At 36.3% G+C, this 20,592-nt stretch overlaps 1 protein-coding gene across 1 annotated transcript in view; it reads left to right on the top strand.

The window, feature by feature from the left end:
- ENPP3 (ectonucleotide pyrophosphatase/phosphodiesterase 3) overlaps positions 1-15,496 on the top strand; it is a 43,121-nt gene extending 27,625 nt beyond the window's left edge. The window contains exons 17-25 of the mRNA XM_009964327.3: positions 1,364-1,451; positions 2,226-2,395; positions 2,501-2,552; positions 3,307-3,461; positions 7,921-8,056; positions 8,564-8,641; positions 10,090-10,222; positions 11,882-12,038; positions 13,592-15,496. Of these exons, the coding sequence (XP_009962629.3) occupies positions 1,364-1,451; positions 2,226-2,395; positions 2,501-2,552; positions 3,307-3,461; positions 7,921-8,056; positions 8,564-8,641; positions 10,090-10,222; positions 11,882-12,038; positions 13,592-13,765 (1,143 nt within the window). The 3' untranslated portion in view covers positions 13,766-15,496. The remainder of the gene's footprint in view (positions 1-1,363; positions 1,452-2,225; positions 2,396-2,500; positions 2,553-3,306; positions 3,462-7,920; positions 8,057-8,563; positions 8,642-10,089; positions 10,223-11,881; positions 12,039-13,591) is intronic.
- Positions 15,497-20,592: the final 5,096 nt, after the last annotated feature.

Raw genomic sequence — 20,592 nt, 5'->3', positions numbered from 1 at the left:
TTACTGAAGCAATGACCGAGAAGTCTCCATAGGCTCTGGGAGTTCATCTGAGCATGTGAAAGCCTGTGTGCTCAAATAAACTAAATCTCATTGTCTCTGCTTATCTTACAAGACTTATATCATCAGAGCAAAGAGGTCATTGGTATAACCGGTATGTTAATATAGCCTGTATTGCAGTTTCATCTAATTTTCTTCTGGTTACAGCAAAAATATTTTGAGGTCTCATGCTTTTGCTTTTTCATGTACTTTCTGTGATGTGAACCTTGAAGTAAGGTCAAGCATGCCACTACTAGTTCCATATTCTGTGCCTAAGAATCATATTCTTCCAGATCTTCACAAGTATGTTAAAACCATATATCAATATATCGATCAGAATGGTGCTAAATATTTGTATAGAAAGAAAAGGTAAATTCTGGTTACCATGGAAGCCTTAATCATAGATAACCTGATGCTGGTGGCTTGGTGACTGAAGAATATTTTTTTTGCTTTATAAAGGAGCAAAGTGTCTTTATGTTGTCTTTTTAAAATAAATTAAAATTTTCTTTCATATTATGGGAACATATGAATATTATATTTGAACAGATCATTGTCCTGTTTAGTCATGTTTCCTGTATCTTATGGCAGGCAGCTCAGGAGTTTTATAAAGTAGTAGAAACTAATGTGAGACTAATGTAAAGTAGTATCAGTGTTCTACCATACTTGCAGACCCCAAAAAGGGCTGTCCAGCTCTACATTGTACCATTGGTGGCATGGATGCAGATCTCTGCTGAGCTTGGGATGGGGCTCGGCAGTTCACTGCTCCTTGCTTTAGCCGTGACTATAGGCTCCTAAGCGACCCAGACACTTCTGAGAATGCAGCATGCATTAAAACAAACAAACAAACAAACAAACAAACAGTCAAAAACACCCCACCCCCACCACCCCCAACGCTTTTGTTTCTGGATCAATATTAGCCTTTAGATAGCATCAGTGAGTGTCATAACTGCATTTGTTGAAATGGCATTGTTACTGGCTGTTGTGATGAAAACATAAAAAGGTGTGAGTTTGAAACGTAGCAAAGATTTTTGTAAGTATGCATCAAAATATTAAAGAACAGCCCCCCTCCCTCCTTCCTCACCACCAATTCATTATATAGTTCAAAGCATCCTGAGAAATGAATTTATGTTTTGAATTTTTCTTCAAATTTCTTCAATATGCAATAGGCAAAATTTTCCTTCTTTACCAGAACAATCCTGTATTTTAACTTTTATGACTGTGAAAAGACTGTATTTTGTTCCAGTGTCCCTGTTTCCATAAAATGCAACTGAATTGTTTTTGAATTTGGATTCTTTTAGATAATATATTTTGTTTTATTACTATCTAGGCTATATTCTTAGCATATGGCCCAAGCTTTAAAGAGAAAACAGAAGTGGACGCTTTTGAAAACATTGAGGTTTACAACCTTATGTGTGGTAAGTAGAAACAATCCAGTACTTTAAATGATAAACCAACAGTGTTTTCAAATACCAGTGTTGTAAGAGCTGAAAAAAGAATAACTAAAAATTGAATTAATTCATTCAGAAGTTAGTTTTTTCACACAAAACACTGAAGCCATTTTCTTTTGCTTTCTGTATAGTGCTAAAAGATTAACTGCCCAAAATTGTTCTGCTTTGAAGGTTATTTCTGATTACAGAAGGATTCCACTAAAGAATCAGAGACAAGCACTCCTGCCATGTGGGCCTACTGTTGAAATGATGCTTGTGGAATAATTGTGGGATAAGAATCTTGTAGAGAGTTACTGCTCTTGCTCATAATTTAAGATGGACAATTGGAGTTCTGGCAGTGAGCAATTAGGAAGTATGTACCTCAGAAAATATGGATTAAAGCACTGCACAAAAATGCAATAGGCTAGTACACTTCATAATGTGATATATTTGCATTCACTTTTTTGCTCTGCATTAAATCATCTAATCTTATGAATGTTATGGCAATGTATAAAACTGTATCAACTAGTACTCAAATATATAATTTCCAAATCTTGATGCAGTGGAAGATAGAAATGAACCTTCATACCTAGAAAACTGCAAGTTGATGGTAGTAGTTACCATAATAGTTTAGATAACGGAATAAGTTATTTCTTTTATATTTGTAATGCATAGGAAATGCATAGAATTGGAAAGATAATGACTTTTTAAAATGACATTTTAGTCTTAAAGTATGTTTACAAATTTCAAATGTTTCAACAGATTTGCTGCGTATCACACCAGCACCAAACAATGGAACACATGGCAGCTTGAATCACCTCTTAAAAAAACCTTTTTACAATCCTTCACATGCAAAAGAAGACTCGTCTCCTTCTTCATGTCCAGTTTCCCACCTGACACCCACAGATGAACTGGGATGCACATGCATACATGTAAGTAGGGGCTTCTGGCCTCTTTCAATCATCTTTGTCAAGTGTGTTCTTTTTTTTTTTTTTAAACTATGGATTCATTCTGAATGATTCTCCTATATTTTACAGGTATCAAATGTTTCAGCACTAAATGAGAGGTTAAATCTCACTACAGAAGAAAGTAAGTAGCAAGAAATTAAAAAGACAGCAATATTTTTAAATCTATGCCTGATTTTATATTATTGGCTTTAGCCAGAATTTTTGCAATTTTAATTGCAATTTAAAGTGAAGTTGGAAAACCAAGTCAGAAACATAACTTTTTAAATTTTTTCTTTGCATTTCTTTAAAAAGTGCTGATTGATACTGTTATAGAAACATTTATGCATAGGAATCAGATCTAAATCCTATTAAAATCTTGGAAAATACATACAGGCTTCAGTGGTCTTTGGAGAAAGCCTGAGCACTTCCAGACTATATGCCATAACTCTTGTTCCCTACCTTGTAACCATAACTTTGCCTTTCTTTGATCAAAAAATTCCATAGATATTTCTATGTGCCTTTCCTATGGGGTTTCTGGAAATTTTAGGAAGCATTTTAATGCTTCCTAGCCAAAAACAGTGTAAATTTTACTCCACTGGCAAGGTAAGTTCAAAAGATTTATGTTGGTATGAAGCTGCAAAGAAATAAGAATTTTCAAGTCTGATATATTACATTGACTTTTGTATGTTAAACATTTTCTACATTTTTTATTCCTATTTTCTACATTTTTTATTCCTCTCATAAGGTAAGAGCTTAAATAAGCACATGCCCATGTTTAATGTTTTTATCTGTATTTATTAATATATTAATTTACATTTTTTCTCTGCTCTCGGAAACTGTTGTGCCATCTAAAATGTTATGGAAGAATGAATCAATAATTATTGTTTAAATTCTAGTAAAGAAGGCAAACTCATATCATTTACCATACGGGAGACCCAAAGTTCTTCAGAAGAAAAATGTCTACTGCCTCCTTTCCCATCATCAGTACGTGAGTGGATACAGCTATGATATCTGGATGCCACTGTGGACTGCATACACTGTGAATAAGCCTGTAGGTTACCAAATATCCATACTATTCTTAAATATGTAATATAATGGTTTGAAAATGTAGTTTGTTCACCAGGAATCCTGGCTGACTGATGGATATCATGGAACTAAGGCCCTTATGCCTGAAAAAGAAAAAGTAAAAGTGTCTTTAATGTCTTTTAAATGTCAACTATCTTAAAATATTGTTTAAAAGTGGGAATGGCCATCTGTTGGGTACACATAAGATATAGGGGAATAGAGCTGTTGGTAAGCTGGTTCCATTAAGCCTGTCCTGTAAAAGAGGTAAGCTGTCAAGGCATTGCTCCAACTTGCTGTCAGTGCCTGAGGAAAAGCAAGCTGTGATTTCCAAAAATCTTTTAAGCTTTCCTATGAATATCATGATCTTTCTCCTATTAACAAACCTTTGTACAACTCTGCAAGACAGTTTGTACTAATGCATATTTCTGAATGTTCCGTTTATTTGCTCTCTATTACATTATATAATTACTGAAAAATATAATTGTTGTTGAATGGACCTCTGAGAGTTCAATGGTATGTGGCTCTGGAATAAATTGAGTTTTCAGGGTCAGTAAACTGGAGGACATTCATGGGCTTAATTTCCCCTATAATTTGACCCTTTTTCTAAGTTACCCTGAGGAAATAACTTTTACACTGATTTTTCTGCCTGAAGAGAACTGTTATTGATGTCTACTTGATTTCTTAATTTATCAGTAAAAATACAGGAAAATTATTTTAATCACATAGATACTGCTAGAATTATAGTAATTCAGAAAGTTTTGCTCCATACTTTCTACTGATTTTTCACAATCTGGCTGAAGAATCACAAATCCAACTCTAAGATGGCTTAAAGTCTAGTGAAACAAATGTCCATTTTAACAAAGTCTGGGTTTACCTCATCATATTTGAAGATCTGCTCTTACATCTTACTATGAAAGTGCATTACCCTAGTGAAAATCAGTTAATTGTGGGCAGATTTTTTTCTGATTTTGGTTTAAAAATGTTAAAAAGTCCCACTGGAACTGGAGTCTTTTTAATATTTCAGCACCAGCAGCAAAAAGCTCAAAAAAACCCCCTCAAATAACTTTTTTAACATTTTCTTGTGTTGAAAACCAAATTCTCAGTTGGAAGAGAAGTATACAAAGAAAGCTTTTGCCCGATATAACATCCAGATCAACAGAAATACATATTTGTGGGAGTTTCTTATAGTGGTTGATGCAACACTGCGGGAAGCAGTGAATGACTGAGACTGAAGTATTGGAGGATATAGTTCATAGCAGACTGTAATACAATGATGTATGTTTTCTGTAGAAAGAACAGGAAAGAATAGATTTCCTCGGTAATACTCTCAGAGACACAACAGTGAAAGGCTGTAGGTGTAAGAGCTCACTCACTGTGTAAGATAAATCAATACTTACCTTACACAGTAGGCTGACATCATGATTTTTGATTACAACTAGTACTAATTAAGATAAAAAGCTTTATAAACGGTAACAGCAGTGGAAGGACAGAGGGATAGAGCTATGCCTTTGACTTTAAGCTTTGGCTACAATACTTGAGAACGAAAGAAAACTGCAATTTCTACAGAATTTTTATTACATCCTAGGTTATTTATGTTGTGGATAAAGCCTCTGCAGTGATTTACACAATTTGTAACATGGGACATTTTTTGACATTAGGTAGATATAAAGAAGGGATTAAACAGTAAAATAGATGATGCACACTGGAGTCTTGCTGGTTTTGTGTGATTTGGAAGTTTGGAAACTGGGTTGGATGATCAATCCTGCACAGTATTATTGCCCCTGCATGTGATATCAGAATCAGGGATATTACAAATAGTATGTAGTTACAGATCTTAAATAAATGATGCCAGATAGAGTTTTGGTTACTTAGTATTCTCAGTCAAAGGCAAATTTAATACTGGAGGACATTTATTTTCTTGAGATTTCTTACTCATCTGCTGGGGAAGAAAGCAGATTTCCTAAAAGATAGTCCCTCCACCTGCCTGCAGACAGCTAAGGAATTGAAATAGCTTTGCTATGTAGAATCACTGATGTTTACTATAAAAATATATTAAAGTATATAACAATCTAATCTATCCTGCAATGGGATGAAAACAGCAATGAGACTTGTATAAATCACTGGGACTTTTGGAACTAAAGCTCAGTGATTATGGGAGTTTTGGTTTTTGTGGTTTAGTATTTTTTCTCCTTGACTACTGAAAAGAAGTTTCCTGGAGGTGGCTGAAGTTGAAATGTCAGACCACAGCTGATGTTTAAAGTGTGTCATGTAAAGCAAATAACTCATACTTCTTGACATTAATTACTAGCTCATCAAAAGACAATGAACTACATCAGAAAAGGTAATGCATGATGTGATAGACAAAGCAATTTTTTAGTTGTAACTGTTTTCTTCAGAAGACATTATAGTCCTTTGACCTGAAAGACAAGGATCCAAAGGACTAAAGCTGTTGAATTGTTGATTAATATTTTTTTCTGATTCTGAAGTTTTGAGGTGGTGGCTATCACTGCCAAGATCCCATTTCTTAATAAATGAGCACTTTCAATGGCTTATTGTTAGACAACCTGTTTAAAACAGCTTATTCCTCTATTTTGAGGAAAAAATCTGAAGAGAGATTGTATCAGGGTGAGTATATTAGTTCACAGAGCATTAGCACTATGACTTGCAACCTGGGGTTGGATGAACTGTTGATCTCATTGTACTAAAAGGTGACACGGGCATAACCATTCACATCTCTCAACAGCTTTTGATATTGTTTACTTGCTGACTTGTAGATCCTTGAAAAAACAAGCTGAAATATTCTTGAGTAGTTGCTTTTTTAGTATTTTGAGAGTATGTAAGTTCATTATGAATTCTCATTTCTTCAGTTGGAGAATTTTCTCCTGTGATATCCAGTGGAAATAGTCATGAGAAGCCTTCCTTTCCTAAATGTATGGGTGTTATACAGGTCATATGATGTATTACGTATGTGACAGAAGACATCTCTAAACCACCGTCCTCCTATCTTGTCACTTGGATTAAAGCTCATAGCTCATATAGTTAGCTTCAAGAAATATGAAATAATGAGAAGAGAGTTGAGTGGTATCCTCATTACTTAAAGTTGGAGAAAACATGAATGCTAGAATCTGAACCCAGATTCATGTTATAGGTCAAAAGTAGCTTTCCTGCTGTATTTGGATAACACTAGGGGTGACCACTATATTTAGTAAGAAGAATGAAGCTGTCTTCATAACAGTCCTTGGCATGTTTAGCCAGACATTTATTACTTTGATTCAGGTTTCGCTTCAGAGACCATAAGGAAGTTGAAGCCATTGTAGAATTTCACAGCTCAATTATTAAATTTAAAATATTGGTTTCTTCAGTGACCCTGATCCATTAACCCTGCCTTATTGATTTGGACACTAGAGAGGACAAATTACTCAAACTGGATGTCAGTTTTGTATTGGGATTTACATTTGCTTGACAATGACAGTTTATCTGCTCAGGTGGCAAAGGCAGTCTTCTGTCTTTTATATTTAATTCCATGTGGTATATATATTTTCCATTAATATACAACCTGACCATAATATAGGCATCCAAAGGAATTCTCATAAAAGTAAAGAAATTAAATCAAGGGGTACAAAGAGGCACAAGAAGAACATTCCACTTTTTTATTTCTGCGTGGTTTTAACCGATCAAAATAATGTACTGAAAATCAATTCAGATGTTTAACTACCATTTATAGGAGTATAAAGCAAATAAATATGTTCCATTTTTACAAATTAAAATAAATTACATGTAAATGAGTATGAAAAAGAAAACACAGTTAAGCACAGAAAATCATATTCTGATGTTTTAGTTAATGCTAATGTAAAATTTTGACAAAGATTATAGAAAAGTTTATATTAAAAAAAAAAAAAAAAAAAAAAAAGTAAAGGTTGTAGAAACAATTATACTCATCAGAATCACTTTTGGCCAGATCTTAGCTAGTGTGCAAGTTAACATGTCTGAGTGAAGTTACTGAACCTAACCATTAAAATGTACTGAATTTACTATGAATTTATTTAGCTTTAATACTTCATCAGCACAGACATTATTGTGGAGGTAGCATCATCTTTATATACCAGCTGCTTTCCAGGAGGATGTGACATCAAGTTTGTGTTTCCAGAAATATGTAAAAGTGACGAATGAGCCAAACTTGTCACCACTTTTTGCCTAAGGTATAACCTTATTTGCTGCAACAATTTTACATGCTGCATAAGGATTTCCCTGAATTATCTAAAAACAGAAGTAGAGGAAAAACACTAGGGAGAAAACATCAATGTCCATTACTTGCTTTGACCTGATTCACTATGAAAATAGGAGAAGATTCAATGAAGTCCATTCTAGAAAGTTAAAACCATACAAAGCATCAGGTTAGCCACAGCCGTGGGTGTAATACTTTTTTTTTCCCCTTCTTTTCACAGGAAGACACATCTCCTCTTCCTCCCACTGTTTCAGACTGTCTGCGGGCTGATGTTAGAATCCCTGCTGCTTGGAGCCAAAATTGTTCCAACTACCCAGAAGGGCTGACCTTCATCCGCAGTTTCCTCTATCCTCCCAGTGAGCATGGTTCTTTTTATAGCTAGAGCTTAGAAAGTCTTAATCAGCTGGATGTGGGTTTATGTTTAAACATATACCCAAACACCAAAACAAACTTATTCAGATCAGCATGTTGGCCAGAAAAAGGATTCCAGTGTTTGCAAACTGACCAAAAGCAGGGCAACTGCTACTTGTATCTAAATATTTTCAGTTTAGAACATTTAAGTTTTTCTTTTAAAAATGGAACAACTTGAATGTGGTGAAAACTGGTTTGAAAGATGTAAAGGGTTGGAGTGAAGGGCTGTCCCTCTTCCTCTATATAAATATTAATTTCCTATTGTCAAATTTTATTATTACTTTATTGAATAGATTGTACAAACAAATTTGGAGATATGTTTGCAGTAGGATCACTCATGCTCAAATATAAAATGTAGTTAAATTACATGTACCTGCAATTTATAGTGACATATGAAGTAAAGTTGTCTTTGTATAGTATTTCACTAATTTATGCTTTGTTCTTTTATATAGACTTCAATTCATCTGCTCTTGAACAGTATGATGCCTTACTCATCAGCAATATTGTTCCCATGTATAGAGCTTTCAGAGGTAGGTTGCAAAGTTTTGATTAATTTTGACTGATTTTCTGTAATTATGGTTCTTCATTTGATAAAGTTATGACAAGGTTAAAACCATTAATGCATGACTTGCAGTCTATCCAGATCTTGTGCAAATGTTTTAAAAACTTTTTAAAAGCAGATAGTTTAAATTTTATAGCACACTTATTTAAGTAATTTTTTTTTTTCTGTGTATAGTCCTGTCTACACTCTGCTTAGCTGTACCTGTTCACTTTTGAATGTTCTCTTCATCTCTTGTGTGCTGTCCAGACATGAAATGCTAGCTATCAAACTCACATGAAAATATCCCCTTGGGGAAATGTTCAAGGTGAATCAAAATGGCACTTTTTCTTTCCTTTTACATGGTCTCAAGAGAAGACAGGACAAAGTTTGTAAACAATGCCCTGATAGAGTACCTGTTTCATCAAGCAGAAACTCAAACCGGACAATATTAATCTTGGAATATTTATTTTAGAAAAATGCTTCTATTATACAAGTGCAGTAAGCTACATTAACTATTTCCATCCAGCCTGACTCACATTTGTTTGTAATCACCAATAAGAAATTTTCTACAACTGCATATCATCCTGTTTTGCTCTTGGGCCTAGGGTCATTTTCTTAGGCAAAGGATAGAAAGAGGAATTGTGTAAGGAAAAAGCTGAAGGAAAAGCAGCAATGTGGCTACCTTTCTAATACATTCAAACCTCATTTGTACATTCACTCATGTCATAAAAAACAGAGATGCAGAAAACCTAAGTGACTTCAATCTTCCAAGTAAATCAAAGACATTATGAAAAATCCAATTTTTCAAGGAAAACTCTACAAGAGATTTAAACTTAAAAGAAGACCATAAACAAGAGGTAAATCAATAGGGGCTGCCCTCAACACCTCAAATCTCATCTGTTGTTTTTTTTCACCCATGATAGCTGTAAATATTTGAATAGTCTCACTAGCTTATATTTTACAGATTGTATTTTCTCAAATAACATACGTGAACTAAGCCAAATTGTTTAGTGATATTTGAGATGAGTTCTGTAGAGTTAGACTAACTCTCAGATGGTAAATATTCCTTTCACAAAGCCATTATCTCAGTTCCTACTAATTGGCACAGTCGCAGGCGCTAGCAGATAGGCCTGAAATGAATGACCTCTCAGCTCTAGAATTGTAGCTTTGTGTTCAGATCAAATGCATTATCTCCAGTAGTGCAATGGGCCTTGCAGAGCTATAATAGCATTTACCATGCCTCTTTCAATGGTGAGTGAGAGCATCTACCTTCTCATGAAATCCAAATTTTGTGTAACAAAGAGTTGATTTCAGAGGCAGTTTAGTTAGGAACTTTTTATTATTCATCTATAGCAAAAAAGGAAGCATGTTCTTTTTCTTTAATGGTGAAATTACTTCTGATTTGTTAAATATGCTTATATTTTCTTTTAATGACAGACATATGGGACTATTTCCATAATGTGCTTCTTCAGGAGTATGCTAGAGAAAGGAATGGAGTAAATGTCATCAGTGGACCAGCGTTTGATTACAATTATGATGGCCATTTTGATACTCTTCATGAAATTAAGCAGTAAGTACATGGAAAAGCCAGAAGTCAAACTCTAGATTATTTCCCACTGTATTTGTACACAAACTTCTATTCAACAAGAGCAAGCAGCAAATATCAAGGAGAATGGAGTATTTATTCCCTTTATATCCACCGTTACGCATACAACAGCAAGTACTCTTGAAAACAGATACGATACTGTAGAAGTTGAAGTTCCAGTAGAAAAAAAGCTTTGCAGTTATGTGTGTACATATGTACACATGCACATATACAGATAGTTTGTTTCCCAAGCATATGCATAGATTTTTGGGCTTCTGCAACAGAAATACTCGGAGAATATATGACATCTAAATATGCAGAAGATGTGCTTAAGCATAATTTTCTCACTTTCATGTTGTGCTCACTCACCTGTTTGTTATTTCTCCCTGTTGTCTCAAACAGATGTGTTTTATCAAAGATCAGATTTCTGTGTTTGCCTTTACCAAATCATGTAACTGAGAATGTAAAATGTAATGTTCCTGATTGGTACCTTTGCATACCTATGGCTTACACAGGTCACTTGAAGGTCAGACAATTTCTAGGTACAATTTAGTGAGCTCTGGTAGCATAACAAAACATTTAAAAATTTGTCTGTGTGTAGAAACAGCAGTAAGAATAGACTTACATAAGAAAGAAAAAACTATAAAAGAGAAATATAAAAGATAAAGACCAAATATTTATGTCAGTGAATGAAGACAGATGGAGGAAAAAACAGAATAAGAATAAACAACTTAGATTGTTCCAAATATAGGAAAAATGACTTCTGACAGTAAGAACACTTACGTAGTAGAAAAGTGCTGGGAAATCTGCACAGCTGAATCTGTCACTGGAGATGTTTTATTCAAGGCTAGACTTATTACCACATCTGTCAAAAATGGCCTGAGAATGGGAAAACCAGCTCTGCCACGAAGTAGGAGGGTGGAAGGGAGGAGAGACTAGAACTTCCTTCCAAGCAGAATGCTGTAATGCCCAGTTGACCACATAATGTTGTCTACAGTTTGGAATAAGCATGTTTTATTCAGCATCGTTCGTCAGTCATACAAAGCAGTATAATGATTACAGTAATGGTGTTTTGCTGAATACTGAAGATGTACAGCAAATTTGAAAAGCATTCAGCTCCTCATGAATTTATGCACAAAGGTGACCATGTTCATGGAATACCCAGAAAATGGACAAAAAGTAATTTTCAATCAGGTATCCTAAACTGGTTTCTATAACACAAGTCATCATTCTGGCATTTCTTGCTGGCAAGGAACCAGAAGATAATTTTCTCATCACTATTCTCCAATTCAGTCTCATGTGGCTGAAATTCTTAATGTAATGAAGGGCAAATATGGTGTTCTATCCTGCCTCTTCCAGATGTAGAGATCTCTAGCAAAATAGAGTGTTGACCATATAAGCAATCCTGTTGGTTTCAGTGGGACTGCCTGTAGCAAAAGGACTAATCCATGTGTGTTTGGCTGTTCATGAAATAGAAAGTGAGGCTCTCTATCCTATCAGGTATTTGCTTCAATTATAAAATAAATAAAAACCATATAGTAGTGAAAGACCTATGCTGAGCTAAATTCTATAAAATACTAATGGCATCAGTAGTTTAAATACTTGAGATCTAGATAAATCCCCTAATTAATGTTTGTTTTGTAGGCATGTAAACAATACAGAAATCCCTGTCCCTACCCATTACTTTGTGGTTCTGACTAGCTGCAAGAACAAGTCCTATACTCCACTGAACTGTTCAGGCTCCTTGGATGCTTTGTCTTTTATCATTCCTCATCGACCTGACAACACTGAAAGCTGTACTGTAAGTATAGTTCTATGCTCCTGTGTGTCAATGAGCTTTGTGAACTGATTCCCAGTGGGATCCAGTCATCTGGAGAATCTTCACAAGTCTAAGTGTTTAACTAATTCATTCCCCATGAGTTGAGAGCTGAAGCAATGAATATGAGAGCAAGAAGCTCCAGAAGAGGTAGCTGGAACCTTATGAGCTGATAGAAAGCAAGGAAGAAGAAAGGAGGGTTTGATAAGAGGACTTGGTAATGCTGTCACCTGAGAAGGTCTGAGAACAGAAGCACAGCCAACAGGGTGATGAGATCTTTATGGATGGGTGAAGGATAAACTTACACCAGAGGTATCAGAAAACTTTGAGTGTTACTCCCTTCAGTGTAATTAGAAGAATTCTTTCAATTCTTTGTTCCACCTTTATCAGAAATTATACAGTAGGAATTTAGATGGATGGTTCCGCAGTTGAATTCATACTTGAATTAAATCAAATCTATACCTACCACTAACAGTGTAAATCTCATGTCTTGTAGCAAATGAAATAATTTAGCTGAGTGTAGTATGTATTGTTGAGTCAGCTGAGTTTCTATTCCATAAACTGTGGCATGCTGAAGGTTCCTTAGCTAAGTGTGTGTATTACAGTCTCCCAACACACAAATACAGCTGCACAGACTTGAACTGGCCCTCAAGCAATGCAGTGATATTTATTTAGCTTATTTATAACTTTGAACTCATAACTCCAGACAGGTGCAAGCTTGTGCTGCTTAGAAGCAACCTGGGTGTCTTCTCATTTGTGGTGTGTCTAATCCACAACTGCCCAGTGATCTTTTTGATATTTGAGAGCTGACTAAATATACAAAAAAAAAAAAAAAAAAAAAAAAAAAAAGAGTTAGTCTTTATACTTCAGAAATTAACATCTGTTATTTCTGAAGCTTAGCAGCAAACCTCAAGTAACGTTTCAGTTCATATTCATTGTGTCTTGCAGTGACGTAAATTCAGTGAACCATTTGTGTCAGAAGCAGATATTGTTAACAGAAAAGCAAATTGCCATCAGTATGCAAAAAAACCTTTGTAGTAAAAGAATCGAAGAACAACATTTTTGATTGATTAGTGCTTACATTTCAATTGTTTTCCCTGTCTATGTAACAGTTATTATGGCCATCCAACAATCAAGACTGAGCTGCTGTAAAGACTTTGTTCAGGTTGTCAGGCACCTGTTTGTCTCGCCTGAGCACTGCAGCCAATTTATACTGTAACTAAAAATATCCTTACTCGTGTGTTTAAAACATGACTCAACTGCACTTTGTAGTTAAAAGTTATACTTGCCATTTCAGCATAATGTTGTTTCTCTGTTACTTTGGAGGTGGGGAGCAGGGACATCCATTTGATTCTGTCTGAATGAGATCCTTAAATGCAGGGCTGTAAAGATGTCTAGGAAAACCTGAAAGAAGTTTTCCCAAGTGGAGGCCTTCAGTATGTCAAAACCAGTTCAAACACCAGTTACTGTCTAACACCACCACCAAACAACAAAGTGCCTTTTATGTGTCTGAGCATTGTTCTTGTTTGTTTTGGCAGGAAAATAAGACACTTTCCGAATGGGTTGAAGAAAGAGTTCAGGCTCATTCTGCACGTGTTCGGGATGTGGAGCTGCTAACTGGGCTTGACTTTTACCAAGAAAGAGAGGAACCCATCTCTGAGATCTTACAGTTAAAGACATTTTTGCCAATATTTGAGACTGAAATTAACTGAGTATCTGTTAAAAAAAGTGTCAGTGCTTGGAAGAAAGCAAATTTAAATGATTTAACCTTTTTTTCCTACAAAGTATGTAGGAAACATGACTACAGCTCTTCTACAGGAAAACACACTTAGAGGAGCTAATTTCGTTTTTCAAATTTGTGTTCTTCAGTCAAGTGTTTTGTGCCAACTGAATAAAAATTACCTAAAGTAAATTAAATCATCTTTGCTGAGCCAGGCTTTCAAAACAGATAACATTTTATGAGTAATGGTTTGAAAAAAACCTCCAAAAGGAACATGTTTCATAGTTTCATAGACCCCAGAACTGTAAACTGTATAGAAAATATTTCTATAATGGAGTTGGAAAGTGAAACAGTTTGAGAGGAGTGATTTTTTCCTTGTGTTTATCAGAGAGATTTTGGTTATCTAATACCAGTATGTCTTGCAATGTTCTGAATTTCTTTCTTACCTATTAATTCACATGGAAACTGCTATGCATTTAAAAACATATTCAGACTCGCAAAAAGTTTGTATATACTGGAGGACTCTTCTATGATCATCCCCTGTGTTTTCTACTTGGGTTAATTCGTTATGCTAGTAACAAGTGAAATGAAGTTAGAGTAAATGAGCTATATTCTGTACCCTTCAGAAATCTTAAAGCATTCTGAATATGAAGACGTAAAAGAAATGCTCTAGCTAGACAAATTTTGTCTGGGTATTTACCTGTATTTGCAATGACTTCCAAATGCCTGGCAATACCTAAATGTTTGTGTCTATTTTTAAATAGTTAAACCTGAGATTAGAGCACAAAATTAGTGGCGACATCCAAAAAATAGTCAGTGTTTCTTTTCGTAGTGACTTTATACACAGAGACTCTCAAACTCACACTGTGCTGTACACAACTTACTGCTGAGAGCAGGTTAAGTGGGCCAAGGCAGTGGAAATTCCCAAATCCTGCTATTACAGAAATGTCACGTGTTAATTGAGTGTTGTGCTGATTTTCTCCACTGAAAATGCTGCTAAGCGCGGGTATGAATATCAGTGCACAATTGACCATTTGTCTGATTTATAGGCACAGTGGGAGAGTTCTAAAGAAACATGTCAAAGAGTGTTTCTATCTGTAACTAAATGTGGACTGAAGGACATTTTTTTCCCCACAACTTAGAGGATCAGTGTATGGACATACACTCCAAATGTAGCTTAGCAATATTTATCCTACATCAAGATGTGGGACCAAACTGAATGTCAAGATTTGTATCTTTGGTCAAAACATTACACCATCTCCTTGAACGTGGAATTGTATTTCACCCTGCAACATTGTGGCATCTAAGTCTGTCCATCTAAATCCAAAACTACTGCTGAACTGCCTCAACTAAGAATACAACTGATTTTTCACTGCATAGTAAACCATACCCTAACATTAGTCAATGAATCTACATAATACACAACACTTACTAATTTAGACATGTAAATTAACTAGTCTAAAATAATAAAATTAATTTCAGTGATAAGAAGTAGCAAACAGTTTCTTCAGAGTAGAATCTTTGGTATGTCTACATTAGCAATTTAAAGTAGAACTAGCTTGACTGATGTGACATTGTTGTGACTTGATATATTTAAATTTGAATTAGCCCTGTATCACCAACCATAACAACAATACAAGCTTCAGACCAATACTCTAGTTCAACTGTGAAAACAAATTTCTAGTTTAGATATGCCTTTGTGAACAGTTATACTCATGTTTGAATTATGTATATCTGTGAGTACCTGCATGATGAAATAATATCTTTGAGGTTTGTCCAGACGTTTGTCTCGCCAGTTCATAAGAAAACAGTCAATACTGCATACATATGGTTACATTACCAGTAGAGATATTGCCTGAAACTTTTGCAGTTCCCTAAGACTCCTATGGTTCCTATGGATCTTTTCCTTTTTGAAATAGAATAACTTCTGCAATTTGCAAGGAGATGGAAATTAACAGCTGTCTCAAATAGAATTCACATGCCACCAAAACTACAAATTACAATGTAGTCATTCTGAGAACCTGAAAAAATTATTTTATTCAAATAACATTGACCTGGAACATTTCAGCCTCTTACGTTTCAAGAATCTCAGTTGATCCTGGTTTGCATTTCAAAAGAAAACAATACTTATTCTTCATTAAAGTTATCAAATATACAAAAGTTCTGGTATGTAGAGGACAGTAGGAGGGAAGTAAGTTCTATCCTACAGTTCAAAGGTAGTGAAACTGCATGTGATGTTGTAAGAAGTCCACTTGATGCACATTCCTTACTATAGAAAAGCAGGACAAAAGAACAATTAACAATGTATACAATTTTTTTACTCAGAAGTTCTGAGAAATTCAGAAGTTAAAATAAAGAAACAGTAAAAGTAACAACAAATAGACAACAACACATAGTAAAACCAGCATGTGGCAAATATTTAATTTAAAAACATACTTCTCCTTTGATAACCACTCTGCTTTGTCCAGGGAACTAGGAAATAATGCTGTTTCTGAAAGTTTCAGACTTCTCATGTTTCCTAGGGGATCTGGGTATAATTTCCCCAAAATGGCAAGCCCTTTGTTTCTACAGCTTTTAGCCAGTTTTGAGACCACTAAGTATGAAGCTGGAGTGGAATAGGCATAAATCAATCTGCTGACTGTAAAAGCAGACATTACCAAGTCCCAGCTCTCATAGCCACCTTATGTGTGAGAATTAAAAATGTAAATTCTGTAAAACGTGATTTTCCATAGACCACTATTCAAGCTGAGAAATGGAGTACTCCTGTAACCATTGAAAATCTGAACTGAGGAGGGTCTGGCTGCTTCCCTCTCTTACACTTGGGGTTTTTTTTGAGTTTTAGAGTATTAGAACCAAACCTGTAAGCAAATATAGAAATTTGGCAATACCTATAGCTAGTCTTGTCTCTGTAGCAAGGGAGAGAAATAATGTAAGGGGGCAGGCAAGGGAAGCAGCCTACCTTGCTCCAGAAAATCCTACAGGCAGAGCAAGGAAAAGCTTAACAGATTTTTTTTTTTTTTTTCAGCAGGTGCTACTGCTTCTCTAACACCACACCCTGATTCTGTGAGACTGTCACCATATAAAACAAATTTTTTTTTTCCTTAATATTTATTATGGAAACCACTGGCTTTTTGTCTGTACCTCACTGAAGGCTACCTTCAAAGCTGAGTGCAGACATTTAAATGGCACAGAATACCCTTGACTCCTACCTTGGATATTCCTGAGGAAAATATTATTAGTGTATATAGAAAGGGCTGTTTTTTCAAGTTACCTCTCACACTTGTCTTGCAATGTCTGTACATAGGATGAGGGGATTTTTCATATGAAAATGTGCAACTGTATTTATAAGCACAGAATTTTTCTACCCTAACTGTGCAGTTCCTATGCAGTGAAGGGAGTTCCTGCCTCTGGGTGAAGAGATGTCAATAAGTGGGCAGCCAAATCTGTCATGCTTCTGGACCTAATGTCTTGGCGAATGTGGAGGTTCAGAAGTGTCCTCTTCATCAAGCAGCACTTTCTTGCCCCATCACATTTACCCTGAGAAGAGGGAAGTGAAAACTACTGCAATGACTTTCCTTCCCATAGTTTTGAAGTAGCAGAAAATTTGAATCCTTCTCAGTCCCTGGAGCAGGAACCAAAGAACAGGAGTGTCCTCAGAAGGACGAAAAGTGGTGCGTGGAACATGATTTGGTATCAGCCAGGGTCAGGGCTTAGGACAGTTTTGTGTTTGAGATCAACCAGACATGAAGTGGGAGGAGTCTTTTGTCAAGGACCCAAACTACATATGAAAGTATATTAAGGAGACCTGGAAAGTGATGTGGCACATAAACCAAACTGCCCACTGTCCAGGAAGCTCAGCCACAGCCTGCTTTACCTGTAATGGTTGGAAGTCGGAAGAAGAGCAAGTGCTTCCCAAGACTAGTTGCAAGGAAGTGCAGATCCCCAGGTCTTACTCCATGTGAGAGAAACATGACTGGGGACGACTCCAGTTTTCCAGAGGCTCTCTGAGGAAAAGCAAACTTGCAGAGTTTCATTTGCTGTCTGGCTTGACTCTTACCACTGAATCAGATTGCTGCCTAACGGACAGAACAACTCACCAAAGGCATGTGTGGTTTTGCACAAGATTAGGGACTGCAGAGGGTGATGTTACAAGCTAAGAGGCAGGGTGGTCTCAATGGAGGGCACAGTCTTTCCTTCCTACCAAAGAAGAGGCTCAACTAATCTGCTATTTTGCAGTAAGGAAGTAATTTTTCTGGCTGGTTGTACCTCAGTAACAGATGTTTTTCTCCGTTACAATGACAGCAGGACATGACCTAGAAACCACTCTCCTAGGAGAGCTGAATAAGTGAATATTGACCACATTGTGACTTCACCAAGATCAACAGCTCACAGATATGCCAACCTACAAACTCCAGCTGAGCTTGCAAGGCATACAAAAAAGGCAACAGTGTGCTTTTTAATCATTTGCATAACTGCCTGTAGTGCTGTGTAGCTGAAAGAGAAATGAGCTATTGGTTAGGCTCCTCACTTTGATGGGGGCATAATAAGCCAAAGTTAAGTTCTTTCATTTCCTTAAAAATAAAACTCCCAGATTTTTTTCCATAATTCTGCCCGTTAGCAACACGTGTTCTTCTAAGCAGGCTCCAGGCAGGATATCCACAGTAATTCAGGAGGATCTCTGAGTGCCTATAAGGACCACTTATATGGTGAGATGGAGGAAGAACCTGAAAGGATCTGTAACTTGAAGGTTAGTCTAGATGCATTTTCTAGAACATTGCAAACATAGTATACTAAAGAATATTTTTCTTATGTTTAAACTGATTTTCCTGTGTTTCAGTTTGTGCTCACTGCATCTTGTCCTGTAACTGGACACCACTGAAAAGAGCCTAGATCAGTCCTCTTTGTACCCTCCCTTCAGCTTTTAGTACATATTGATAAGATCCCCCTGAGACCTCTTTTCATCAGGCTGAACAGTCTTGGGTCTCTCTGCCTTTCCTTGTAGAAGAGATGCTCCAGTCCCTTAATCACTACAGTAGCACTTCTCTGGAATTTCTCCAGTATGTCCATATCTTTCCTGTACTGAGGAACCTAGAACTGGACCCAGAACTCCAGGTGTGGCCTCACAAGTGCTGTGTAGAGGGGAAGGATCACCTTCCTTGACCTGCTGACAACACTTCTCCTAATGCAACCCAGGATACCATTGGCCTTCTTTGTCACAAAGGCACTTTGATGGCTCCTGGCCAACTTGGTGTCCACCAGGACTCTGAGGTCCTTTTCTGCCAAGCTGCTTTCCAGCTGGGTGGCCCCCAGCATATGGTGGTGCTTGGGCTTGGTCCTACTCAGGTGCAGAATTTTGTACTTCCCCTTGTGGAACATCATGAGGTTCCTGTCAGCCCATTTCTCCAGCCCTTGAGGTCCCTCTGAATGGCACCACGACCCTCAGGTGTATCAGCCATGCTTTCCAGTTTGGTTTCACCATCAAACCTGCTGAGGGTACACTCTCCCTCATCATCCAGATGATTGATAAAGATGTTGAACACAATGGGAACCAGTATAGACTGCTAGTGACTACTCAAAAATGGGAATGTCTCAAAGGTTGCAAGGCTAATCATTGTGCTTTTTCTGGAATGCTTTTTGAAGCCAGTGGTTTTATTTATTGTTATGACATTTTCTTAGTGGCCGAATACAAACCTGTTATCCTGTAGGTAGGATAAAAGAGTTTTCTTAAAGTCCTGCATTTCAGATATGCCAGACTTTTTTATATGAGGAGTTTAACACTCATCAGCACAGATGGAAGCTGTATCAGTCAGCTGTAAATATAAAACACTCAATTCGATCAACCAAAAAAATTTTCATAATAACTATGGGAAGTAACAATCTTTTTGTCCTTCTCTTATTATTGTATGCAGGATATGTCACAGAATTCTTTCTCAAATCTCAAGAGTAACCAGGTCTTCAGGGGAAGAAAGAGGACTGATGGGGAATGGCTGAGAAAAAGCATTTTGGAAAGGAATGTAGCTTTTGCTTTGCAAATAAACTAGTGAATGTAATTTCCATCTGGTTGGATTTTTTTTTTTCCCTTGATATTTGTTTTCAGGAGAAAAGCTGATAGATTTGTGTCTAGCTACCAAAACTACAGCTGTGAATACCATTTCTATCATCTCTAGAACACTTGAAGGATATTCCCATCAGTCAAGAATGCAAAACATGCCTCAGAAATGATAGTTGGTTTTAATTTCTCCTTCTGAATTTCTCCTCCATTTTAGGCAAATGGATGCCTTTTCTGTATCTGAGAGCACAGCAGCAGATTCCAAAGAGATTACTTTGCAGCCCTCCTTTCCAGTCTTCCCTAAGGGGCATTGTCCACATCTTTTCATGTCACCAGTTTATATTCTTCTAATTTTTTTTTCAGGTTACAGATGCTGGATATCTCCCTAGCACTGTTAAACATTTCAGATCAGTCTTCAGTTACAATGAAGAAGAAGGGCAGAAAAAAAGCACTGTCTGAATGCAGAAAATAAATATCGAAGTTTTTGTTCCTTGGCATTTTTAAAAGCTTAACTGCAGACCCATGGGAAAGGTGAGTTCAAACTGTTGCTTACTCTAATTCTTTCCACAGAATGAGAAATCTTGCCTCATTTCCTTTCCTCAGTTATGAGTTAGATCACATTTTATGTGGTATGCAACTTAATCTTATGAATAGTACATAGTTTTGGAAACAGTTTAGCTGCATAGGCTTAGGAAATGCACATGATATTATCTCATATTTATTTTAGTAAATTTTTATTTATGAACATTTCCAACAACTCTCAGGCTCTG

This window comes from Tyto alba, unplaced genomic scaffold (genome assembly GCF_018691265.1).
Source record: "Tyto alba isolate M040663 unplaced genomic scaffold, T.alba_DEE_v4.0 Super-Scaffold_22, whole genome shotgun sequence".
Classification (NCBI taxonomy): domain Eukaryota; kingdom Metazoa; phylum Chordata; class Aves; order Strigiformes; family Tytonidae; genus Tyto; species Tyto alba.
This window is presented reverse-complemented; position numbering and strand designations above follow the sequence as displayed.